Here is a 27000-nt window from a genome sequence, read left to right on the forward strand (position 1 = left end):
GGCCAGACTGGCAGAGCGAGGAGAGTTTGGGAGGTCGCTGACCATGCATTTGGTTGGGGCACAGTGAGGAGGATGTCATGTCCTACAGGGAGAATGGTTTTAACCTGACAACTCAGCACTTTGTAGACTTAGGGAAAGGTCACGGGGTAGAAATTACATCTAGAGAGCTCACTGTCCTCTGTAATAAAGATATGGACTTGAGAACAGGGATGATAGCCAGGAGGCCATGCTTTCTTTGGGGGGTGGGGTACAGCAGTAGTTGGAAGACAACTAGTGAGGCACAGACAGTGGTGTCTTGGGGGAAAGGACAAGTTTACTGAGAAAGACTCCAGGTAAACACAGCAGAGGTGCTTGTGAAAGACCTGGACAAATCCAGACCCCCCCGCAGGAAAAAATAGAGCCAAAAATCTAAGCAGGGAGAGAAGAATCAGAAATCTAGCATTAGCTGGTTTAGTTTCAGGAATTAGCTGAAGATAAAGTTAGATTGTAATCTTGAGAATAATCTTTTTAAAAAAATATTTATTTATTATGTATACAATATTCTTTCTGCGTGTATGCCTAAAGGCCCGAAGAGGGCACCAGACCTCATTACAGATGGTTGTGAGCCACCACATGGTTGCTGGGAATTGAACTCAGGACCTTTGGAAGAGCAGCAATGCTCTTAAACGCTGAGCCATCTCTCCAGCCCTCTTGAGAATAATCTTGAGAAACAGGGAGTTGCCCCCTTGGGATCATCATTGGTATTGGTATTTTGGGAATTTTCTGTGATGCCCTCCCTACCCCTTTCGGATTACTAGGCTGTGGTTTCTTCCTTTAAAAACCCCTTCTCCCAGTTATTCGGGGTCGAACTCCTTCCCTGCATGGGTTATTAGTCTCGGCCCCAGTGCACTGGTTCTTGACGGTGTCTCATCAGTTACTGGGGTGGAGGGTATCCCGAGACTTGAGTGAGAATCTCCCTGCACCGGGGTCTTTCATTTGCACATAAGTATTAATTACAGTAGCACTCACAGTAGCAGAGTTATGAAAACAACCTGTGTCCATTTTTTTCAGCCATGCAATATGTTCTCTGTATTAGCTCCTTCAAAGTCAAAAAATTTAAAGAAAACACAATAATATACATAATCCAAATTCTCTGCGTATTCTATCTTTACATGGCTTGTTTTTACTATATTACTTTATCTACAAGTTTAATATTATCTTTACTCCCTTAACCTATGGCTGTCTGTACTCTTTTATATTACATTTACTGTCTCTTTACTTTTTCTTCTGTCTCCCAAGCCTGTGTACATTTTTTAGACTCACTGTGACTTGTTTAGAGCTCTCTTATGTCTGAATCTCCTATTGTGCATCTGAAATCATTTTCTGCCCAGGAGCACTTCTTAAAACGCTATGCTGAGGAGTGACTAGGGCCAAGGCTACCTTAGGAAACTGCTGTTTTGAAACCATGCAGATTTTTTTTTTTTTTGCTACCGCTGATTCAGGAAGACCTCTCTTAAAGGAACTGCAGCATGCTGCCAGCAAGCAGAGCCTATCCAAAAGAAGAAAATGTGGGTAAACTTTGTTTTTTAGTATCTAGAATTCCTTTTCAAGCCCTCTCGGGTTTTATGTGGATTTAGCTAGCACACATTGGAGTGCCAATTTGTTGTATTGGCCCAACACAGTTTCTTTATTCATTAACCAATAAAAGCAACACATACACAGAAAGACTTCCTACAGCACATAATAAATAATTTTCTCTAGAAGATCACATGCATATGTGCAGATGACAAAGTAGAAACAAAACTGTCTGGGAAAACAGAGAGTAACAGGGGAGGGTGGCAGAGAATGGGGGAAGACAGGCTCCAAATACTTTCTATGCTTGCAGAATAAAATGGCCTTATTTAACCCAATGAAATAAAAAATTAAAGTATCAGAGTTTATGGCCCCAGCCCATAAAGTGCTTGTCACACAGCGTGAAGACCTGAGTTCAACCCCAGAATCCATGTAAAAAAAGCCAGGCAGGCACAGCAACCTAGGTATGATTGTATGCACCAGTAAGTGCACAGTGAGGTGGCATACACAGGGAGGCCCCTGAGGCCCACTGGCCAATCAGCAGAGTCTAACCCAGGTAGACAGCCCCTAAGAAAGAGCACCCAAAGTTGACTCCTGGCTTCTATAAGCACATGCACACAAACCCACACATGTGCCCCTGCATGCACACACCTCAAACCAAAGCACGCCAAGGCATGGCACCAAAGGTGTTGCAGGTGAGCAGATCTTCAGGCACGTACCCCAACACCCAGCTTCCGTGCTGTCCATTGTAAATATGGTCAGTTCTCTTGGGTTCTACTCTGTATCACACTGCACCACTGGCTTTTGTTCTGTTTCGTTCTCAAGAGCCCAGACTGGCCTCATATTCAAACTGCTGTCTCAGCCTCTGAGTTACTTGATTACAGTGTTCCTAATAAATATTACTAATGATGCTGTCATGTGTCTACTGAAACTGGTCTCAACTGCTTTTTCTTACATTCCTTGTTACCCTTGGCCTTTGATGGGATTTTCACTGCAATGGTATTAATGATTCATGGTCTGGAGGTGGCGTGCATCTTCGCATACTCAGATGTGCACTGCTGTATCCTGTAGGTCTGCTCTCACTCACTTCCTGCAATAGTACTCTTCGCTCTTTCTCTCCCTGAAGGTCTTGGGAGTCTATGTTAAACTTATTCCCACCTCTCTTCTCCTGTCCTCTAACTGGCTATAACTGGTGCATGAAAACATCAGAATTTGTAACTGTGGGCTGGCTCTATCATAGAGTGAGTGCCTAGGAAGCAAATGTGAGGTCCTGGGTTTGCTGCCAAAACCACTCAGAACTGAGCTTCTGCTTAGCAATCATGCTACACTTTGTTCCAATTTTCATAGCTTCTTTTGATATTTAAGATATTAAAAAGTAGGCCGGGCAGTAGTGGTGCACACCTTTAATCCCAGCACTCAGGAGGCAGAAACAAGTGGATCTCAGTGAGTTTGAAGCCAGCCTGGACTACAGAGTGAGTTCCAGGACAGCCAGGACAGTTACAAAGAGAAACCTGTCTCAAAAAACAAACAAACAAACAAAAAATGATAACAATTATAAAGTTAAAAAAAAAAAGCCAGTCGGGCCCGGCGGTGGTGGCGCATGCTTTTAATCCCAGCACTTGGGAGGCAGAGGTAGGCGGATCTCTGTGAGTTCGAGACCAGCCTGGTCTACAAGAGCTAGTTCCAGGACAGGCTCCAAAGCCACAGAGAAACCCTGTCTCGAAAAAAACAAAGTTTTTTAAAAAAAGACATAGAAAAGTAGCTAGGTGGTGGCAGTGCATGCCTTTAAACCTAGCACTTGGGAGCAGAGGCAGGAGGATCTCAGTGAGTTCGAGGCCAGCCTGGTCTACAAAGTGGGTTCCAGGACAGCCAGGACTGTTACACAGAGAAACCTTGTCTTGAAAAACAAAAGATATAAAAAAGCAGTTGTGGTCTGAATACAACTAAGGTTTACTCTTTAGTAACATTTTATTTTTGTTTTACTGGATAAAATGAATGTTTCCCAGACTTCTTTGCATTGGTGTGGTGAGGAGGGCTTTTCTAGCTTTTTTGTATGGGCTGCTGAGGCAAGTTCTGCGCTGGATCTGAAGCCTTTTTTTCCTGTCCTAGTCTCCTAAGTAGCTGGAATTATTATAGGCCCAAGTCATTAGACAGGGCCCAGATTTTTTCTAATTATTATTTTGTGTGTGGGAGTGTTTTGCCTGTCTGCGCACTATGTGTCTCCGTGCAGTGGCCAGGAGAGTTGGAGCCTCTGGAACAGGAGTTAGATAATTGTGAGCGACCATGTGGGTGCTGGAAACCAAGCCCAGGTCCTCTTAACTGCTGAGCCATCTCTCCTCCCCCTAGATCTTACTTTTATATTTTATATGTACTGGGGGGAGGGTGTGTGCACATGTGACTACAAGTGCCCTCGCAGGCCAGAAGAGGGCGCTGGCTCCCCTAAGGGTAGTTACAAGCAGTTGTGAGCTGCCCTATGTGGGTACTAGGAGCCAAACCTGGGTCCTCTGCCACTGAAATACCTCTCCAACTCAAATGGTGGGTTTTGAAGCTGATATTCTCTCTGCTGTTTCAACACTTTCTTTAAAGATTCATTTTTACTTTTAGTTATGTGTACATGTGTGTGCATATAAGTGCAGGTGGCTGGAGGGTTCAGAGGTGTGAGAAGCAGGAGTTAGACAGTTGAGAGCCATGCCATGTGAGCTAGGAACCAAACTTGGGTCCTCTGCAAAATTAGTACACTCTACAGCTGAGCCATCTTTCCAGACCACTCCAACGAAGTCAACCATCACACTGACAACCTTGCTTCTTGTAAGCTCAGACAGGATGAGATGATCCTCTATTCATATTGTGCCCAAGTGTCCAAGCACATTATAATCTTGTACTGTCCGCATGGTCAAGCCAAGTTCACTACTGCATAGGGTGGCTGTTAGGGATAGCCATGGCTAGGGATGCAGTTGAACTGAAGAGGGCTTACCTAATGTGCAAGTCCTCGGCTCCATCCCCAGTAAGTTACAAAACCAGGTGTGATGGGGTGTATTTATAATCCCAGCACTCAGGAGGGACAAAAAGATCAGAATTCAAGGTCATCCTTGGCTAATTAGAAAGTTGGAGACCAACCTGGGATATATGAGGCTTCCTTTAAAAACTGACAGTCACCTTCAGTGACTTGCCTTGAGACTTTTCTCACTATTCTTCTTAGGTGCATTTGTGGGTTTGTGGTTACAGACAGAAATAGATCAAAACGCCTGTGGAAAGCTAACTTCTGTTTGTCCTGTTCTGTTCCAAACAGGACAGGGACTCACCATTCCTGTCTACCTGTCCCTTGCAGGGCTGTTTGTGGCCCAAGGTCAGAGTCCATCAAGAGACTTTCGTTTTGAGAAATGGTCTGTTGCTCCCATTGGCCTCAGTGCTTCTTCTGCCTCAGCCTCCCAAGAATCTGGGTTGACAAGCAGTGCCTTGCCTAGCTCCTCCAAGGACCATTTTTGTCCCATTAGGTCCCTCTGTGTAGCTCTGCCTGTCTCTGTCTCCAGGATTAACATGTGTGCCCCCCACACCCAGTCACAGGACTTTTGTTTGTACTAGAAGTGTTTGCAAGGCAGTAGGGGCACACACCTTTAATCCCAGCACTTCTATTCCAGGGAGGCAGAGGCAGGCAGAACACTGAGTTCCAAAGTCAGTTTGGTCTACAGAGCAAGTTCCAGGACAGCCAGGGCTGCACAGAAAAACTGTCTCAAAATCAAACAAGTGTTCTTCCCTCACTAGAGACGCTAAGCTGATGGAAGCATCTTTGCCATCCATCACATGCAAACAATCTGCCTGAGAATGAAATCAACACACAGGAAAACAAAGCCACAGCCAGTGAACCATCCTAAACTAGCTCAAACCATGCCTTTCTATGGCTTAGGCCAGTCTCAGTGCACTTGACCACAAACAAGACTCCTCTGTAACAACTAGCTTGCTATCTTCCTGTCATCAAAGGCCAGTTTTTACTTGCTTCTAGTTTGAAACTACCAGCAAAGACAAACGCACATTTTATTTGGCCAGGAAAGTAAGTCGGAGGCTGTGGGAGTTGCAGCAGGTGACAACTAGTGTTCAGATGTCAACCCACCAGAGGAGCGCTTCTCTGGTGAAGAATTTTATTCGGGCAAGGCTTACAGGACCACTGACTCCGAAAACTGTTATCCTGTCTGTAATTTCTGTTTTTTGGTTTTTTCGAGATAGGGTTTCGCTGCAACTTTGGAAACTGTCCTGGACTCACTGTTGTAGACCGGGCTGGACTCAAACTCACAGGCTGGCCTCTGCCTCCCAAGTGCTGGGATTAAAGGTGTGCATCACCCGCTTCCTGTCTGTAGTTTCACATGTGCAAAAACAGCTATGGTGTCTCCCCAATACCTGCATTGTAGTGTGTAACCTCATGTGATGTGTATGTGTTATCTCATGATTGCGTCTCAATGTTATGGGCACATATATCTGTGGGTAGTCAGAAAGATGACTTCTCACTAAGCTGTATAATTTTGATGTATAGAAAATATACTAGAATATGCTTTATAACTATATATATTTTCTAGTCCTATAAGGACTAGAAAACACTTAAAAGCCTGCTGTTTCTTTTACTCAGACTAACACAAGAAAACAATTTCTCCCCATCTAAGACAAGCTACACATAATTAGCTCATTTTTTACCTTGGAGCATGTTCAAACTAGACTGAATGCTTCTGTAAAAGGATCGTAAAAGTTAAAAACTTTACACAAGGTCAGAGTTGCAGACGTCTAACCAAGGTTATTAACACAAATCAACCTAAAAAGTCATGCCCCCAGCCATTGGTCAGTCTTACTCCAGAAACATTAAAACCTTGCTTCACCATGGTAAATGCCACTGTCCTTATTGTTTACCCATGGAATTTGCTTTGACCAATGAGATGTAATTCTTGTAGCTTTTTTCTTACTGCCTCAAGTCACCTGTAAAAAAATGTATTTAAGGGGCTGGAGAGATGGCTCAGAGGTTAAGAGCACCGACTGCTCTTCCAGAGGTCCTGAGTTCAATTCCCAGCAACCACATGGTGGCTCACAACCATCTGTAATGAGATCTGGTGCCCTCTTCTGGCATGCAGGCATACATGGAGGCCGAACACTGTGTACATAATAAATAAATAAATCTTTAAAAAAAAAATTTAAAAAAATGTATTTAAGGGGCTGGAGAGATGGCTCAGCGGTTAAGAATACTGACTGTTCTTCCAGAGGTCCTGAGTTCAATTCCCAGCAACCACATGGTGGCTCACAACCATCTGTAATGAGATCTGGTGCCCTCTTCTGGGGTGCAGGTATGCACACAGGCAGAACACTGTATACATAATAAATAAATAAATCTTTAAAAAAATGTATTTAAGCTAGGTGAACAAAGAACCAAGGAAGAAGTGGAATGAAACAGATAATTAGAAATGATTTAGGATAGAGAGAATTGGAACTAAAGAGAATCAGTCAATTAGACAAGAGAATAATAGCTGCAGAATAATAAAGAGAATAAAGAGAACTTCACACCCTCAGATTGTGTGTGAAGTTATTACAGAAATCTTTCAATCCTCGCTCCTAAGAAGTCTCTGAGTCACCCTGGGTAGTAGCTTAGGAACTGGACTTTCAGGCCACTAAAGAAAATCTACAAGTTAGTTGTGACAGAAATGTTTTTTATAATTCCAATTGAGAAACTCATCAATGGAGAGCTGTGTCAACCTGCTTATATATTCTGATTAAGAGAAAACAAAAAATCATGATAGGTGTGGTAGTACATATCTTTAGTACCAACACTCAGAGGACCAGCCAGGGCTGCAAACTGAGACAACACACAACAAAAAGGAGAAGCTGGAGAGCCGGCTCAGCAGCTGCAAGCACTGCCTCCAAAGGACCTGCACTTAGTTCCCAGTACCCACCCGGCAGCTCACCACCAGTCATGACTCCATTTCTTACTCCACATCTCATACCCTCTGGCCACCACAGGTACCAGACACACACATAGTACACTGACATGCATCAAATAAAATAAAAATTTAAAGTTTATGATTATTATTTTAACTACATGTCCTTACATCACTGAGTGATACTTTGTTTCCTTTTCTGTTTTTGTTTTCAAAACATAAAGTCTCACTATGTAGCTCTGGCTATCCTGGAACTATGTATACCAAGCTGGCTTTGAACTCTGAAATTCATCTGCCTCTGCCTCCCAGGTGCTGGAACTAAGGTGAGCACCATTACTCCTAGCTGGTGTCCTTATTTTGATGATTAATATAAGGTTACAGCCACCAACATAGTCCATTTGCGGAAGATTTAGATATGAAGCCATGTTCTCTAAAGATGCATTTGTGACAAGCATACACACCTGCGCTAATTTGGGAGAAAACTATGAAACTCAGTCAGGAGAAATCTAATCTTAATTTAAGAGCCTAGAAAGAAGTACCTTAAAGAACACAGGTACAAGCCATGCTTGGTGGTGCATGCCTTTGATCCCAGCACTCAGGAGACAGAGGCAGGTGGATCTGGCCCCATAATGAGCTCCAAGAGGTTTGACCTATCTCAAACAAAAGAGCACAAGTACATATAAAATTGTATACATGTCAGGTTGATAACTATAAAGTCAAACCCTGTCTCAAACGAAACAAAAAATGCAATGTATAAATATATGTTTTATTTTATGTAAACAAAAAATGTATATACATGGTGATTAAGAGAATTCACTGGCTGCTTTTCAAAAGGACCCAGGTTCAATTCCTAGCACCCACATGGCAGCTCACAAATGTCTGTAACTCCAGTTCCAGTGGATCTGACACACCCTCACACAGACATACATGCAGGCAAAACACAATAATAAATCTTTTTAAAAATGTATATGCATATATTCATACTTAATTATACTACTAAAATGAATACTGGGGGAAAAGCCCATACAAGTCAATTTTCCATAAGCAGCAGAGATCTGAAAACAGTAGTATAAGTTTTATAGTATACCTTTTTACATAACCCTGGTATCTGAACCTTATGACTATATTATCCACTGAAAAAAAATTATCCCTTTTATGATACCAGCCACCAATTCCCTCCTAGGTTAGACTGCCATGGCCTATAAGCCCTTCTCCAGGCCTGACAAATAGGAACCATTTCTCTCACTCATCCAAAAGAAGGTGAATAAGGACATGGTCACACTGTAATGCCTTTATAAGAGGAAGTTTTATTGTTAATTATTTACCTTAATAGTCTCAGAAAGAAGAACAGATTAGCTTAATCCAACATGATTTGCAGTTGGCAAAATCTAGTGAAGCAAGTGTATTCTGATTGCTAAGGATTTCATTTGGGGGCTTTTAATACTTAGCCACCTAACACTTGGAACATAATCCAGAACAATGCATCACCCCTCCTTTTCACTTTAATGCCACACCTACCTCCCTTCATTATGGAAATATCTTCATTAAATATGATTCCAAGAGGATGGGTCCCTTGAAGCATATAGCCATGAGGTCAATGCACAAAAAGAAAACTGAAAATAAAACTCTGTATGATAATTTACTAATCTAAAGAAACAAAACTTTCCAATATATTAAGAAATAAATCCAGTTACAAATGCACTAGTAGGTCTATGTGAAGAGGCTCTGGTGGAGTAACTGAAAACAGCCAGTTATTTACAAGATACACAAGCAGGAACGGTGCACCTAGCCCAGCACTGGCCCTCAGAAGCCAAAAGTGTTCTCTCCGCTGTAGGCCACATACAAGAATCCATCTTCATCTTTTTCCTTCTCGTAAAGCTGTCCCATAGTTAGGCTTGAAAGAGAAAAAAAGAAAAAGAAATCATTGAGAATTGAGTCCAGGTATCGAGTGGAAAAATTAGGCTTAAGGATAAAGAGCTTTGTGGTTGGTGGTTAGGAGGTAAAAATAATTCAAGCACCTGCTGTGACCTGCAGTCTGTTCTAGAGAAAGAACAGAGCATGAAAAAAATGAAGATGGGGCTGGAGGGTGGCTCAGTGGTACAGCAAGCACAATCCTGGATTCAATCTCCAGCACCACAAAGTGGGAGATCACAACAAATCAGGATGCAGGTACAGCAGCAGGCACGCGCCTAACATTCCCTATCATTCTGAAGCCCTTCAAGAAGCCAACGCCTTGCAAAGGCGTCTGATGACTTAAATGATGACAATGATAGGCAAAATAAGCAAAACCAACAGCAAAAGAACTATCCCCGGAAGTAAGAACATGTTGGGTTCTCTTCTTCGGTGTCGAAGATACAGGTGAATACTTACTATGAACACACCCAGACCACAAACCCCAGAGATCTATACAACACTATGAGCAAAATGATCCTTGTGCACAATGCTCAAAGTTTCCACTGTATTTGGGATCCAAAGAAACCTTCCCTGGGCCAGGGATGTACTTGAGTGATAGAGTGTTTGTCCAGCAGGGGTGAAGTCCTGGACTGGATCCCCACTACTGCAAAAGAATAAAATGCAACAAAAGATTACTGAAGCTTTCCAAAAGCCTCCAAAAATAAGATTCCTTAAACTAAACATGTAGGTGGAAAATCAGCCTTCCCTATGCTGTGAAACAGACTGCAGTGAAGAACTAATCTAGTTCTCTGCCAGGAAACTGAGCTGTCTCAATGAGAGTAGTAACACCCACTGCAACCTCAAGCAAGCTCTGATCACGTGACCATACTGATGGAGTATAATCAGAAGTGGTGGGTCAACCAGAACCAGCAGTGAGATGCTGATCTAAGAACAAGTCCTGGTCACAAGGGTTGTTTAGATCTGGACACAGCAGGGTGTGGCTTAGCTGGTAGAGAGCTCGCATAGCATACCCACAGCATAGGTTCAACCTCCCACACTGCATAAAGCCTAGGTATGGTGGCTAAGACTTAGAAACCCAGCACTGAGGACGGGATGATCAGATTCAAGGTCACTCTTAGCTATATATCAAATTCTAGGCAGCCTGGCTATATAAAATCCTGTCTCAAAAACAAATAAGTATATAGCCAACCAAGAAGCAATGGGAAAATGAGGAAGGGATCCAGCACCTCGATTTTGTGAAGCAATGATTCCTCCTTTGCTGCTGGTGTCTGAGACCAATATGTAAACATGGGACACAGGCCACATTTATCACGGGGCAGTTTCTGCTTTCCCATTTCACTTCCTGCCCCATTTGCATGTTTTGTGTGGATGGCTGTGTGGGTAGATTATTAATAACGTGGGGGATGAATATGAATAAGAAAAAGCCTGTCGCCAGGTGATGGTGGTGCAGGTGTTTAATCCCAGCACTCAGTTGGCTGAGGTAGGAGGATCTCTGAGTCTGAGGCCAGTTTGGTCTACAAGAGCTAGTTCCAGGACAGGCACCAAAGCTACAGAGAAACCTTGTCTCGGAAAGAAAGAAAAAAAAAGGCTGTCATCTTCTGCAATCACAACAGTTCTCCATGTGAGGCTCTCCATTTGGAATTGTGAAATAACTCTCTAGATTGGCTGGAGAGATGGCTCAGCAGTTAAGAGTACCTATTGCTCTTAGAGAAGACCCAGGTTCTGTTCTCAGCACCCACATGGCAGCTCACAACCATTTATAACTCCAGAAGGGAATCTGACCTCCGTGGGCAGCAGACACCGGTGCAAATATATATGTGTATGTGTGTATATACACATGTATATACACACATGCAGATAAAACTCTTCCTGTATTTAAATAAATCTAGAAAACCAAACAAGAAGAAAAAAAGCAGACTTCTCTGAACAGCACTGCTGAACCAAACACCTGTGGGAACACCCTATATGGCTGCTTCTAAAACAAATCAGGATCTTTATTCAGCACCTGAAACGTGCCATCTGAACTGAGATGCGCTAAGTGTGAAAAGACAAGATTGCAGAAATAAAACAAGTCTGGTTACATGTTAAAATGACAAAATTTTCCATTTACCCTTAAAGAAATGGTTAGTTTCACCTTTTTTTTTTTTTTTTTTTTTTGAGATAAGGAGCATTATGTAGTCTTGACTGTCCTGAAATGTCACTTGTAGACCAGGACAGTCTTGAACTCAGAGATCCTCCTAGGTACCAGGGATCAAAGGTGTGAGACACCACACCCAGCGATTTCACCCATTTTTAACTTGTTGAGTGTTAAGGAGCTACTAGTATTTAAAACCCACAAGAGGTCTGCATGCATTTCCGCTGGTAAGTCAGGGTATAGAAGGAAGCTGGTCGTGAGAGCTCCTACTCTGTTGACTTTCATCCTGGGCTGCTTCAGGATCTCCAGAGAGCTTTACCAGCATCTCCACGAACAAAATGAAGTCAGATTTCTTATGGTGGAACCCAAGCATTTTTTTAAATTAGCATACACAGTAACAGGTCTCCTTGAGGCAGTCTCATAAATACTTAACATTTTGGTTGATTCTGTCCTCCTTCTCCCTGGGTCTCCATCCCCACTGCCTCCTTCTGCCCATATTACCTCCACTACTCGCTTCACTCAAAGCCTGGCTCATGATCTCTCTGTCTCAATAGTCCCTCTCTAGTTTTCACATGCATACTTTTTCTTTTGGGAGGGTGGATGGGAGTCACGACAGGGTTTCCCTTTGTAGACCTGGCTGTCCAGGAACTTGCTCCATAGACCAGGCTGGCCTCGAACTCACAAAGGTCCACCTGCCTCTGCCTCCTGAGTGCTAGGACTTTAAGGCACACACCATCACTGTCTGGCTCCAGGAATGATTTAAAATGCTGAAGATGAGTCTGTGTGTGGCCATATTAAGAACAAAGGCGTCTGTCTTCTGGGGGTGTAGAGAGTTCTCTTCTGATTAAGAAGTGAGGTTATGAGTCAAAAATGAGCGAAAAGCCAGCAGGTAGCAGGACTCGGCTATACAGCTGAGCCTCCAAACTGAAAACACTGCTACAGTACACAGGCCTGTCCTTGGTCCAGGTCAGGGCGCCCTTGAAGAAGCCTGTTCTCACATCTCCCCACTGTCATTACCAAATGGGTGTAATGGCAGGAGCTTATAGTGCTCAGCTCAGCACTTCCTTGGTTCCACTTTCCCAGCGGGTTAGAAGTACTAATACAGCAATTCTGAACCCCACTGCTCAACTACAAACACCAAAGAGCTTCATGAACCACTCCTCGGTCTACTCAGACTCCACAGCTGTTCACAGTGAACCATGAGCAGCACTGGAACAGCTGTTGTCTAGGCCCAGAATGGCCTGGGACTCAGTCCTGACCTCTAACGGGGTAGAGGCCGTGAGTACATGGCTTGTGTTCCACTGCTTCTCTTTGCTTTCTAAAAATTTACATTAAAAAAAAATTTTACTTTTGTGTGTGTGTGTGTGTGTGTTTCTTGCATGTATATCTGTGTATGGAAGTGCCTGATGATAACAGAAGACAGAAGGCAGCCCTGGAACTGAAGTTCCCAACAGGTAAGAGCCGAGAAGCTGCTCTTCAGCACTAAAGCCATCTCCCCAGCAGCTCAGCTCGATGTCTTTGTTTGTTTGTTTGTTTGTTTGTTTTGGGAAACCAGGATTTTTCTGTAGCTTTGGTGCCAATCCTAGAACTCACTCTGTAGACCAGGCTGGCCTTGAACTCAGAGTGCTGGGATTACAGGCGTGCACCACCACTGCCCGACCAGTTCCACTGTCTTAAGTAAACACTGAGTTCATTAATTTGTTTAACAGTGCCCAAGTAGCTATAGAAGTTGACAATAAAAATCTTTCCTATCCTAACACTCTAAGCTCTTTTCTAAATATATACACATAGTAACTTTTTATTCTCACAACAACCTGAAGTAGTACTATTGCAACCCATAATCCAAAGGAATAAAAACTAATTCATGGAGAAACAAATGATTTATCCACAAAACCAGAAAACATTCTTCTCTCCAACCTGTACCGCCTCCAAGTGAACACACAGGTAGGCTTGTCCCAGTGACCTAGCATTAGATTGTACCTTTGGCAAGGATCTTCCTGAGAACAATGCTTCTCACACATATACTAACAGACATTCCACTGAAAGTTTACTCAAATGAAGCACAGGCAGGCATATGTCAGTTTAGGACATGCTCTACAAACCTCAGGGCAGATGAGCTTCCCTCTTAAAACCAAGGCCTTAGCACCAGATCTGAGCAGGCCCTGTCAGCAGGTCAGGAGTCCTAAAGCAGAGGCAGTTCTAACATAGCTGACAGGCAAGCTGCCCAACCTGTAAACAGACCACAATTCCGAGGCTCCCTACCTAAGCTGCTGGGAGGTTTCTGTAGAAGATGCCCACAGTCTTTAGTGCCGTAGTGTCCAGTACTATATGAAGGCACCTAGAAAGAATTTTTCTGAGGGGCACTGCCGCCTGCTGACCGCTTGGTTCTGACTAGTAAAGAACGGCAGAGCATGGAGTCAATCTATGGTGAGGCAGAGTCCTCGGTGCTGAGTAAGTGAGCCGCAGCTGCTCCCTAGAGGCTGCTCCCAGGCCTCCATCCGGATCACAGATCCAGGCAGTTATTTCTTCTAGGCAGGAACTGACCAAGGGTAAAGTCAAGTCCTAGTAAGAACCAGGTCTCAGATTAGCTATGAGAACCCAAGGCAAACATTCACTTTCTGCTTCTCGATAGCCCTTTGCACTGGGGGGGGGGAAGGCTGACCTAGGGCTCATGTGGGCGCCCAACCCCAGTGGAATTGCCTTCAACTCTCAACCAAAGGCAGGGCATAGAGGTACTGAGTCATAACTGGGCTGGAGTGATGAACACCTGGTCAGCCATCTGCTGCACAGCTCCTGTGCTTCCCTGTCTCTCGGCACAGTGGCAGGAGGTCGGAGACAATGACCACACCGCTGAGGAGCCAGAAAGGCACTGATTGTCAAAACAGAGCTGACTACTCCTTCCCATCAGATGTCCCTCTTGCACAATCTTCTGCCATTACTAAAGCACACCTTTTCTTTAAAACAAAAAATTGTCATTGGACAACCCACAGGACTCATTTCTCTCCTTCTATCATGTGGGTTCCAGAGATCAAACTCAGTGCATCAAGCTTGGTGGCAAGCACCTTTACCAGCTTGAGCTATCTTCACCAGACCAATAGCCATTTCTGAAAGAAGTACTTACCCAGAAATGATCAAAATTGTTTTAGTTTAAGTACACTTCTCTACAAAAGATGGGCTCTAAAACATCTCACAATCCTTTTGAGACCTCTTTCAGACAGAGAGGAAACCAGCCAACCACCAACCTCCAGGGCACCTGGTTCCTCCAGGCCAAACTGTCAACATGTTGGAAGTATTTATTCAACATTCTTATTTGGTTTTTTTGTTTTTTGTTTTTTTTTTGACACAGAGTTTCTCTGTGTAGCCTTGGCTGTCCTGGAATTTACTGTGTAGGTCAGGCTGGCTTTGAACTCAGCTATCTGCCTGCCTGTCTCAGGTGCTGGGGTTAAAAATGCACAGCACCACACCCAGATTTCTGCTTCTGTATTAAACAGGGTACTAAGAATATTCTCCTCAGCTGGGCAGTAGTGGCAAAAGAGCCTTGAATCCCAGCACTCAGGAGGCAGAGGCAGGCAGATCTCTGTGAATTCAAGGTCAACCTGGTCTCCAAGAGCTAGTTCCAAGAGAGGCCCCAAAGCTAAAAAGAAACCTTGTCTCAAAAAAAAAGAACATTCATGTCTGTGCTCTAAACAAAGAACAAAGACTATTACCAGACTTGGGTTTCCCTCTACTACCATGACTGGGAAAGTTTTATACCAATGTCTTTCTAGTTCTGTCTACAGCAAGGGGTAGTTCCTCTTCTGTGTTGAACCTGATTCTTTTGTTTGTTTTTTGAGACAGGGTTTCTCTGTGCAGCCCCAACTGTCCTGAAACTCACTCTGTGGACCAGGCTGGCCTTGAACTCACAGAGATCTGCCTTCCACTTCCTCCCAGGTACTGGGATTAAAGGTGTGCACCACCACTTCCCGGCTGAGCCAGATTCTTGATATAAGCACTTAGGCAGAGAATTCAACTTTCTAATACTACAAGAAAAAGGCAGTTGAGGCCTGATGTGGAGGCAGAGGCAGGTGGATGTCTGAATTCAAAGTCAGCCTGGTCTACAGGGTGAGTTCTAGTACAACAAAAGCTGTGCAGAGAGACCTTGTCTCAAGCAAACAAACAAAAAACCCAGGAAAGAAAAAGGCAGCTAAGACCCAGATCCCACCGCCTTTTCTTTTTTTTTTAAGAAAGAGAAACTCAAAAAAGAAGGAAATAAAACTCTTAGGGGCTTGCCTCTGTGCACACCCAGCACCTGTACTTGCTACTAACCCTGTACTCTGCATGCTATCACCTGGGTTCAGCTGACATAACCAGCATACCCTGTTCAAACTCAGGCAGCACTGTCAGTTATGAACAGGGAAAGCTGGAACTCACTCTCTACGTTCATTTCCCACTCCCTCTGCAAGCTGCAGGCCCCGGAAGAAGGTTAAAGGAGGCTCCAGGTTTCTGTAAGGAGTCTGGAAAAAGCTGAAAAGAGTCTGCTAAATTGACTTTGAGGAGACAGTGAAGCTGAGTCAGCACCAGCTTTAGGAAAGAGACCCTGGTGCTCTGGGCTGTGGTAAGTAGGTATTTACATCTGCATGGGTCTGATGATGTCACATGCCTCTTGTTTTTAAACAAATTGGGTTTTGGTTTTGATTTCTGTTGGAGACAGGGTCTTACTGTATGTATTCCCTCAAACAGCCTCCTCCTGCCAGCAGCTGGAATTACAATGTATATCATCCCAAACTTGACAACAAATACATTTTGCGGTTTTGTTTGTTTGTTGTTTTGTTTCAAGAGAAGGTTTCTCTGTGCAACCATCCTGGCTGTCCTGGAACTCACTCTGTAGAACAGGTTGGTCATGACCTCAGAGATTGCTGCCTCTGCCTCCGGGAGTGCTGTGATAAAAGGGCTGGCCAAAGGGCTGGCCACTGCCCCTAGCCAGCTCTAAATCCTTTTTATTGTTTAAAAGGGGATCTTTCTGCGTAGCTCTGGCTAACCTGGAATTCACTGTGTAAACAAGGCTGTCCTTGAACTCAAGAGATCAGCCTGTATATGCCACCACCACCCATCAATAAATATATTTTTACATTTATTTATTTAATTTATTATGTATACAATATTCTGTCTGTGTGTATGTCTGCAGGCCAGAAGAGGGCACCAGACCTCATTACAGATGGTTGTGAGCCACCATGTGGTTGCCGGGAATTGAACTCAGAACCTTTGGAAGAGCAGGCAATGCTCTTAACCTCTGAGCCATCTCTCCAGCTCCAAAGGTAGTTTTTTTGTTGTTGTTGTTGTTGGTTTTTTTTTTTTTTTTTGGTTTTTCTAGACAGGGTTTCTCTGTGGTTTTGGAGCCTGTCCTGGAACTAGCTCTTGTAGACCAGGCTGGTCTCAACTCAGAGATCTGCCTGCCTCTGCCTCTCGAGTGCTGGGATTAAAGGCGTGCGCCACCACCGCCCGGCTGCATTTTTACATTTTTAATAAAATTCCCAAATGAATACAAATTGGCCTGCAGTTAAGTGTAGGGCAAGAAGTCATTAACTTGGACCTTAAGCACTAAGGGCCTTGGTGTTCTCTTTATACTGAAGAGTCAGGATTTGACGTGTGGACTTCCACTCACTCAGTCCTAAAGTCCTAACTCCGCTCAAATATAATCTGCTTTAGGGTAGAGTATTACCAGACTAGAAAAGGCAAATGGGATAAATGAAAGCTTGTTTACTGTTCAGAAAGCACTTGGAGAGAAAATGGCTCTGAAGCAGCCTCTGATGCATGAGAACCACTTTCCACTTTCAACTCAATTTATACTTCAGGGACAACAGGAAGGAAACGGGTAATGAGATCTATCAGCTATTGTAATGGCTAGATGCTATGGAGCCATCAGAGAAACCTTAATGTCAGACAGAAGTAACGGGAAGGAGCTGAGATGTGGCTAAGCAGTAGAGCACATGCCAGCAAGACAAGGAACTGGACCACCACCACTCAGACGGTACCAGAGCATCAGCACTAAGGAAAACAAACCCAGTGCCATCGATCCTACTCTGACTTCCCCCCAGTAAGCTACCGTCTCCAGGCAGGAGAAAAGAAATCACCAAGGTGCTGTACTCAAAGCTCCTCTATTACCTGAAGGGGAGTCAAGAGGGACCCCACAGAAGCCTGGCTTCCTCCCTTGGTAAAGTGCACACCTGACAAAACACTACCCAAAAGCCTGTGAAGGAAGGCTAGGTAAGAGGGTCTCATGAATGATAAGACCTGCAGAGCTATAGGTATTAACAGACCAGTAGCACCCAGTAGGCAGGCACTGGCCTTTCTCCTATCTATCTCTTCAGGCAAATACTGGCTTTAGAGAAGCTTCCTGTGTTCTCCTCTACTGCCTCTCACCAGACACCACAAATAGGTGGTAGAGATAAGAAGGAATCAGACCTAGAGAACAATAGCCAGAGCTTTTCACCTCTGATGGGTCTAAAATTTGGCTTAGGCCTCTTCTGGCACTAACTTTCTTTTCCTCCTTCTTTCCTTCCTCCCTTCCACCTTCTTTTCTTTCTTTCTGAGACAGAAAACCTCACTGCAGGCCTCAGTTCTACTTATGGTTCAAGCCCAGGAAAGTTCTGGACTGTTTTTAAGAATTTCTGAGGAGGGCTGGAGAGATGGCTCAGCGGTTAAGAGCACTGACTGCTCTTCCAGAGGTTCTGAGTTCAATTCTCAGCAACCTCATGATGGCTCACAACCATCTATAATGAGATCTGGTGCCCTCTTCTGGCCCGCAGGCATGGAGACTGAACACTGTGTACATAATTAATAAATAAATAAATAAACAAACGAACAAACAAACCTTTAAAAAAAGAATTTCTGAGGAATGCCCGGCGGTGGTGGCGCACGCCTTTAATCCCAGCACTCGGTAGGCGGAGGCAGGCGGATCTCTGTGAGGCCAGCCTGTTCTACAAGAGCTAGTTCCAGGACAGGCTCCATAGCTCCATAGCTACAGAGAAACCCTGTCTCAAAAAAAACAACAACAACAAAAAAAAAAGTTTCCGAGGATAATTTATTTAGGGTATAAGATATGTTTGTGCATATGTAGAGGCCAGGGGCCAACATTATCTTAGTCAGTTTCTGAGGGCTACAACAGGTGCATTTTCAAGTCCAGACCTGGTGGCTGGGCAGAAGACTCAGTAAAGTGCTTGCTGTGTGAGCATGAAGACCTGAGTATAGATCAGTGAGTTCCAGGTTCAGGGGGAGTCTGTCTCACAATAGATGCTGGACCTTACAACCTCAGTGCCAATAATAGAAGAGGAGAATCAACTCCAAAGTTGTCCTCACTTCCATACATGCACTGTGCCACCCGCATGCATATGTACACACAATTTTTAATAAGTGAATAAAAAGAAAAACAAGCATTAGTCTATAAAAGTAAATAAACAGGGTGGAGAAACAATTGAGAAAGACACCCAGTGCTGACCTCTGGCTTACACACACAGAGATCCATCCATATTACATAAACTCCAGATTCTCTGTTTTAAGAGAGTGCATACATAATTGTGCCCTATGGTTTGTTTTTTTTTCCCTGAAGCTACTGATACACAAATTAAGAGTTTCAATTGGGGCCGGTGGTGGTGGCACACACTTTTAATCCCAAGGAGGCAGAGACAGGCAACTCCCTGAATTTGAAACCAGTGTGGTCTAGAAAGTGAATTCTGGGACAGTCAAGACTACACACAGAAACCTGTCTCAAACAAAACAAAGAACTGCAGTCAGAACTCTTAAGCTTTTATACCTCTCAAGGTTTGGGTTTTATAAGCAGCAAATGGATTACTAGGCCAGAGTCCCATCACAGCCCTCTCACCTGGACTGTGGGACTGTCTTGTCCACAAACAGGAAGATCGCCTTCTCAGAAGGAAGCTGAATCCTTTTCCTGATGATCCACATGAACTGAGCCACGGTGATGTCAGAAGGAACCAAGTACTTCCTTTTGTCAATGTCAACAATCTGAGAGCCTGAGACTTTTTCCACGATCACCTGGAAAAGTCAAGAGATGTCAGCAGGGGAGGTTGTACTTCAGCAAAAGAGGAGCACATGCCTGCCATGCACATAGGCCTGACTTGATTCCCAGCGCTGTAAACAGATGAGAGGAGAAGGAGGGGGTGGGAAAAGGCACAGAAGTGCACATAAGCACAGGACCGAACTACCTAACATACAGCTCTGCCCTCACAGTATGATGAACACAGTGTGGGAAAATGCACAGCGCAAGTAGATGCACCTGTGTCTTAGGAAGCCACACTCTGGAGGTCCAGAACTGATCAAAATATTATCTTTAAAGGGTCAGTTGCATCTCTCATCTCTGATCTCAGCACCTATAAGAGAAACACAGCTACAAAACTTTCTAACTGACCAATTAAGAGATACTCCTGTCTCTGCCCCCCGAGCGCTGGGATTAAAGGTGTACAACACCACCTCCACCATCTACCTTTCTAACATTTTATCTAGGCAGATGAAATAGTATCTGGCCAGAGTTTCACCTGTAGTCTCTTAGGCCGGGATCCCTGAACAGATCCACACTCCTAGAGAATTAAGATCCCAAGCAGCAGTGGAAAGAAGAATGGACAAACTAATGGCAATGCTCTACATACCCAGCCACCCAGGAGCCAAGGTTTTCTTCAGGTCTGTTGCTTCTCTTTAAACAGGCTAACATCTGCCCTCCTAATTCTTTCCTCAAAGGAACTGTTTACAAGCAAAGAGCTACAACAATAAGACTTTATGTACTTCAAAAATCAATAATGACATCAGAAACCATCTCCCCAACTATGGCAGCAATATAGTATATACTTATTATTGACTAAAGACAAAGGTGGCATTTCAGATTTATTGGTCAAGCAAGGATGGCACAACCAGGGTGAAAAGAAACTACAAGTTAATGGCTCAAAGTTAAAGACGAATGCCCTGAGACTATGGTACCCTATCCAAGACCAAGTGACAGTCTCCGTCCCCCACCATTCCCCAAAGTGGAAGTGACCTGTTGCCCTGTCCTAGAACACGGTTCCTTACATAATTGGCGAGGGAGCCTAGAGGCTGCAAGCAGCTTGCTGCCCTAGATCGGAAGATTCAGCACTGATGCCCCTGAACAGCACCAGCCTCTTGCGCCCCAGGCTTGGGCCGGCCTCAGCCCAGCCGGTCCAATCTCTGGCTCCACTTTGAGACCTTAATTTATCAACTGTTGCATGGCCCAGCGCACCCGCCCGACACCACTCCATGACTTTAAGGGTGACAGAAGGGTGCGAGGACGAGGAGTCCACACTCACCGGAACCCGGTCGGGGTACTTTGCTCTGATCTTCGCGGATTCCACGCATCTGTGTTCTGCGAGAGAAGTACACCGGACTGATTGTCGCGCCTGCCCGCCTGCCGTCCCCAGTTCCCGGAACCCCATCTTCCTGTCCGCCCTTCGCCGCCCGCAGCCTGTGCGCGGACGCCCCGATCCTCGCCCCCGGGTCCCTGGCCGCGGCCCCCCTCACGGATTTCCAGCAAGATCCCCGGAGGGCTACAGGGGTCCGAGGGAGGCGCCCAGGCTGGCGGGGCCTTGGCGACCCAGCTGACCGGCAGGGTGGCGCGAGTGGGGGAGGGGCCGCGACCCGGAGCCCGGCCAGGCCGACCGCGCTTACCCAGAGAGTGGTCCTCCTTAAACATCCACTTCATGGCGGCGGGAGACCACGGGGCCGGCTCTCTGAGCCGCGGACGTCGGAGAAGAGACCACAACAACAACGGAGGCGGCGACGGCAGCGACGACTACTCGGCAGGCGGGACTTCCGGCAGTCGGAGCCTGGCAACCACCCGGGGCGGGGCTTCCGGCGCGCCCGGTAAATGCACCAGGGGCATGAACTTACGTGAGGGGCGGAGCCTAGAAGGAGACTCCCAAGGGGCTCTCCTGTGAATGGCGGCTGACGTAGGTGGCTGAGCAGTCTGTGAGCGACTGGAATGGGGTCTGGGAATTGTGCGTGACGGACGGGTTATGGCACATAGCTTAGAACGCTTATAAAGGCGCTGGTAGGGGAAATCTGAAGCTTTGGAAAGATATGATTATTAATGTTTGGTCTGGTGACAAGGCGAGAAGCTGAGTATCGAGGGATAACCAGTTCTAAGCACTGTGTAGCGATGCGTACTGGTGACAACCTAGAGTTCTAGCTTAGGCGTTTCCGCACCTAAAATTTGATTTAAACAAATTTCATGTCTCTCGACTCGTGACTACATACTTAAACATTCATAAACATTTATGAGCAAGTATCACAGATACGCTTTTAGTCAACGGAGTATCCCCGACCAAAGAGATCCTTTATCGGAAGCTGTCAGAGGCTAAGTGTGCCTGGCGAGCGGAGTATTCCCCTGGTCGTGAGACAGCCGAGGCCGTGGAGCGGGCCGTGGGAGTGGCTCGGTAATCACAGCCTGAGCCGCTGGTGTCACCTGCTTAGCCTTAAGCCTTGAGGTTCACCCTTAGCTGAGTCTCAGTGGAGTCATTGGAGCGGCCCGCTCTGGGTCACCATCTGTTTATGCACCCGTGACCATGTAACACGAATATGCAGTTAATTGGGCACCTGAACACGTGCTTGTGATTCTGCTGCATCTGTCAAGCCTGTGTCTGATGCTGTCATCCGTCATTTCCTACAGTTGAAATTCCTGACGGATGCTATGACTGCAGCTTCATTCTGAAAGTATTTTGTTGCTTTACATTGGAGTCAGGGGTGAGACAGCCCAACAGGAAAAGGTGCTTGCTGCCAAGCCCGAGAACATGAGTTCAAACCCTTGAACGCAAGTGGTGGAAGAAGAGCAGCTACTTCCAAAGGCTATCCTCTGGCCTCAATGTGTGCACCGTGGCATGCCTCTGTACATACACACACCCAAATGCATGAAAAAATATATTTTTTTAAAATAAATATATAAATATAATTTGAAAATTCTCAATATTACACTTGGGCATCAATGTGGCACACAGGAATTCTGTTCTGGAAACCGGGAGAAATCCATGAGCCCCCACCCATGCTGTGGCAAAGTTTGTGTTCTCATGGGAAAAGACGAAAAACTAAATGACAGGCCGGGCGGTGGTGGCGCACGCCTTTAATCCCAGCACTCGGGAGGCAGAGGCAGGCGGATCTCTGTGAGTTCGAGACCAGCCTGGTCTACAGAGCTAGTTCCAGGACAGGCTCCAAAGCCACAGAGAAACCCTGTCTCGAAAAACCAAAAAAAAAAAAAAAAAGAAAAAAAGAAAAAAAGAAAAACTAAATGACAGGTGATATTTAGAAAAATAAAGCGGCAGATGACTAGGGCATGGTGCGCTGGTGGGATGGAATGATTATTAGACAAATTGCCATACGCTAGGAACACAAAGGGCCCCCTGTGGCTAGAACTAAATAATCTGCTGGGAGGCAGATCAGAAAGACCTGGAACAAATTGCGTGGTGCCTTGAATTGCATGCAGACAGCTTTGGCTTTTACCATAATGTGATGAGAAGTGAGGTTTTTAGGAAGATCTATAATATATCCACAGTTTTTTCTTCTTCTTTCTTTTTCTTTTTTTATCTTTTTCTTTTTTTTTTTTTTTTTTTTGGTTTTTCGAGATGACTCAGCAGGTTAAAAAGATTTGCTGCCTAGGCTGAGTACCTGAGTTTGGTTCCTAGGACCCACGTGGTGAAGGGTGTCTCTATGCAACAGCCCTACCTGTTCTAGAGCTAACTCTGTAGACCTGCCTGCCTCTGCCTTTCAAGTGTTGGGACTAAAGGCGTGCACCACCACTGCCCAGTTCCCCCCCCCCAAGATAAGTTTTTTCTCTTTGTAGTCCTTGCTGTCCTGGAACTTGCTCTGAAGACCAAGGTGGCCTGTGGCCTCAAACTCAGAGATCCTCCTGCCTCTACCTCCTGAGTACCTGAACTAAAGACAGTTGCCATCACGCCTGGCTCATTCAGACTTTTTTAAATGATCAGCCTAACCTGGGGATGTAGTTCAGTAATGGAGCATGTGCATGCCTGGATTTAATCTCCAGCACAAGAAAGAAAAAGAGACAAAAAAGATCATTGGGCTGGAGATTTCGCTCAGTTGGTACAGAACTTTGAATTGAAGCCTTGAGTTTAATCCCAAGAGCTGGGTAGCGGTGCACATCTGTAATCTCTCTCTTTTAGTTTGTTTGGCTTTGTTGTCTTGTTTGTGTTTTGTTTGTTTTTTGAGGCAGGGTTTCTCTGGGCAACAGTCCTGGACTGTTCTTAGAACTCCCTTTGTTGATCACATTGGTCTTGAACTCGCAGAGATTCGCCTACTTTTGTCCTAGGAATTAAAGGCGTGCACCTCCACACCCTGTTCACCTCTAATCTCAGTACCCCGGAGTTAGAGGAAGGTGAGTCAGAAATCCAAGGTCATCCTCGATCACAAGCTGCTTTGGGAATGAGTCTGGGCTAGAGAAGGGCAGGTGAGATGACTCAGCAGTAAAAAGATTTGCTGCCAAGACTGAGTACCTGAGTTTGGTTCCTAGGACCCATGTGGTGAAGGAAAAGAAATGTTCTGGCAGAGGCGGGCGGATCTCTGTGAGTTCAAGGCCAGACTGGTGTGCACAGTGAATTCCAGGACAGTCAGAACTACGCGGAGAAACCCAGTCTGGAAAACCAATAAATAAACAAATAGATAAAAAAAAAACCAGGGCTTAAGGGGCTGGAATTTAGTTCAGTAGTAACTGTACTTTCCTACCATATACAAAGTCCCTAGTTCAAATCTTCAACACTACAGAAAGGGAGTGAGCGAGGAATAGAAATTAGACTTAAACCTTCCGCTTCTCTTTATAAATCGGGTCACTCTGTCCTAGTCCAAGATACACACACACACACACACACACACACATATTACTTAAAAGGGTGTGGAGCTATGTACACTTCTCAGGGAGGAAGAGTCAGTGTTCTTCAACCCATAGGCATGCCCTGACAGTTATGATGACCATCGATGTCTTTTTGTCTTATTTGCTCACTTGATATCTGTTTTTCAGTTCATCCTTCTAATTGGCTTCTCTAATCTGCCATGGTACGCATCCCTGGGTTGGTCAGGGTGTTTAGCTTTCTTGAACATTCCAAGGGCACTAGATACCTTCTGGAGAGGGGTGGAGAATTGAGGAGGAGAGGTGGGAGGAGTTGTAGGAAAATAACAGATGCAGGCACACATCAGTAGACCCACAAGACAGGCAAGGATGTCTCCTGTAGCCCAGGAAAACCTTGAACTCAGCATGTAACCAAGACTGGCCTCGAATTCCTAAGTATGTAGTATCTACTCACACGCGTGTGGGTGCACATGCCCATGGGATGGTCAGAGTAGGACACGGAAGGCAGCAGGAAAAGGCCCCTTGTCCTAAGTGCTGTCCTTTGACTTCAGACTCCTTTTACCTGTAGGGTGAAACAAAGTTCAAGTTTCCAAGCCCTAGGGGAGTTGGGAACTTTCCAATAGCTGACCTACTGAATCCTTAAACAATAGAAATAATCTATTATGACCCTTAGTTCTCCAAAACATTATGGCTGTTCCTAACAACCAAAAGAACAAATGAATCTGATTGGTTGGACTGAAAAACTTACATTCGATATCTGTTGACAGGATGGAACACACAAAGAAAGCCCCTAATCCCTGACTCCTGATTGGTGAAAATTGTAACGTTAACTTGACCACAAATATTTGTGGTTATAAATCCCACTTCTGCCCCTGCTTGGGACTGTTAGGAAAAGCAAGGCTCCCGAATCTTTGTCCTTCGGCCCTGATTGATCAGCAACTCCACATAAGTAGTGATTTATTAAAATCACTCGTAACCCATAAGCATTGTCTCTCTTATTTTTCTTTCTTTTCTTTTCTTTTCTTTTCTTTCTTTCTTTCTTTTTTTTTTTTTTTTTGAGACAGGGTTTCTCTGTAGCTTTGGAGCCTGTCCTGGAACTAGCTCTTGTAGACCAGGCTGGCCTCGAACTCACAGAGATCTACCTCCTGAGTGCTGGGTTTAAAGGCATGTGCCACCACTGCCTGGAGTCTCTCTCCTTTCTTGCAGTGCACAACAGTCTAGGTATAACAATATTAGGGATCCTTCCCTTCACTTTGTTCCCTTTGACAGGTTTTCTCATTGAATCTGGAGTTAAGCTAGCAGCCATCAAGCCCCAGCCACCCTGAGGTTACAGGCACACATATCCTGACCTGGCTCTTTACGTAGGTGCTGGGTTTAGAACTGGGGTCCTTGCTGGGCAGGGGTGGCGCACACCTTTAATCCCAGTACTCGGGAGGCAGAGGCAGGCAGATCTCTTTGAGTTTGAGACCAGCCTGATCTACAAGAGATAGGTCCAGGAGAGGCCCCCAAAGCTACAGAGAAACCCTATCTTGAAAAACCAAAAAATAAAAAAAATAGAAAAACCAAGAAAAAAAAAAGAACTGGGGTCCTCCTCATGTTTGTGCTATGACCCAACCAGGTTTAGAATGAGATAGTCTTATATAGTCCAGGCTGGTCTTAAGCTTGCTGTTTAGCCTAGATTGATTGGCCTTAAACTGATCTTATTTTAGCCTTCCAAGCACTAGGTTTCCAGGCATCACTAGGAGTGAGTCTGGCATGAGCCGCTATTCCCATCTAAAATATGCAGTTTGACTTCATTGTCTTTTGAGACAAACTGCAGGAACAGGGGGACATTCTGGTAACAGACACTGAAAAGCCAGTGTCCAATCATGAAAATGTGAAAATACCATGGCATACACAAAACTATAGCACGTAAGATTTGAGCCAGGCATGTTAATGCACGCCTTCAATCCCAGCACTCAGGAGGCAGAGGCAGGTAGTAGATCTCTGTGAGTTCGAGGTCAGCTTGATCTTTAAACATAATTTTCTGTCCTGAGAACAAGCTCCCAAATAACCACACATAGACTTATTATTAATTATAAATGCTTGGCTGATAACTTAGGCTTGTTTCGAATAACTCTTATAATTTAAATTAACTAATTTTTATTAATTTACTTGCTGCCACATGGCTCATGACTTGTTACACCATCTATCTTGTACATGTCCTGCTTCCTCTGCTTCTGGCTGGTGACGCTGCCCTTCTTCATTCCAGTACTCTCTCCCTGTCTGCTAGTGCCACCTAACTTCTTCCTGCCTAGCTATTGGCCATTTTCGAGACACGTTGCCTGTCTCTGTGTAGCTCTGGCTGTCCTGGAACTCACTCTGTAGACCAGGCTGATCTCCAACCCACTGAGATCTGCCTACCTCTGCCTCGTGTGCTGGAATTAAAGGTGTGTGTCACCACCATCCCGCTATTTAGCTCTACTTTTTCTTTTTTTAAAAATTGATATTTAGGCTGGAGAGATGGCTCAGCGGTTAAGAGCATTGCCTGCTCTTCCAAAGGTCCTGAGTTCAATTCCCAGCAACCACATGGTGGCTCACAACCATCTGTAATGAGGTCTGGTGCCCTCTTCTGGCCTGCAGGCATGCATGTAGACAGA

At 44.9% G+C, this 27000-nt stretch overlaps 1 protein-coding gene and 1 long non-coding RNA gene across 2 annotated transcripts; both read right to left on the bottom strand.

Moving 5' to 3' along the window:
• Window positions 1-8747: 8747 nt before the first annotated feature.
• Window positions 8748-21336, bottom strand: Gabarapl2 (GABA type A receptor associated protein like 2). Its single transcript, XM_075977271.1, has 4 exons — window positions 21178-21336; window positions 20820-20875; window positions 19367-19539; window positions 8748-9354 (listed from the first exon to the last, which is right to left on the bottom strand). Exons 1-4 carry the CDS (start codon window positions 21209-21211, stop codon window positions 9264-9266), a joined length of 354 nt encoding a protein of 117 aa, XP_075833386.1. The 5' UTR covers window positions 21212-21336; the 3' UTR covers window positions 8748-9263.
• On the bottom strand, window positions 15714-16857 carry LOC142852451 (uncharacterized). The gene is made up of 2 exons (XR_012910965.1): window positions 15900-16857; window positions 15714-15801 (listed from the first exon to the last, which is right to left on the bottom strand). It is a non-coding gene; the product is annotated as an uncharacterized LOC142852451 (long non-coding RNA).
• Window positions 21337-27000: the final 5664 nt, after the last annotated feature.

Source organism: Microtus pennsylvanicus, chromosome 6 (genome assembly GCF_037038515.1).
Source record: "Microtus pennsylvanicus isolate mMicPen1 chromosome 6, mMicPen1.hap1, whole genome shotgun sequence".
NCBI classification, from domain to species: domain Eukaryota; kingdom Metazoa; phylum Chordata; class Mammalia; order Rodentia; family Cricetidae; genus Microtus; species Microtus pennsylvanicus.

Coding starts and splice junctions, on each gene's coding strand:
- Gabarapl2 (XM_075977271.1), bottom strand. CDS start 21,211: ATGAAGTGGATGTTTAAGGAGGACCACTCTCTGG. Junction 20,876..21,177: donor TAAGGAGGACCACTCTCTGG/GTAAGCGCGGTC, acceptor CTTCTCTCGCAG/AACACAGATGCGTGGAATCC. Junction 9,355..19,366: donor AAGACAGTCCCACAGTCCAG/GTGAGAGGGCTG, acceptor TTCTCTTTCAAG/CCTAACTATGGGACAGCTTT.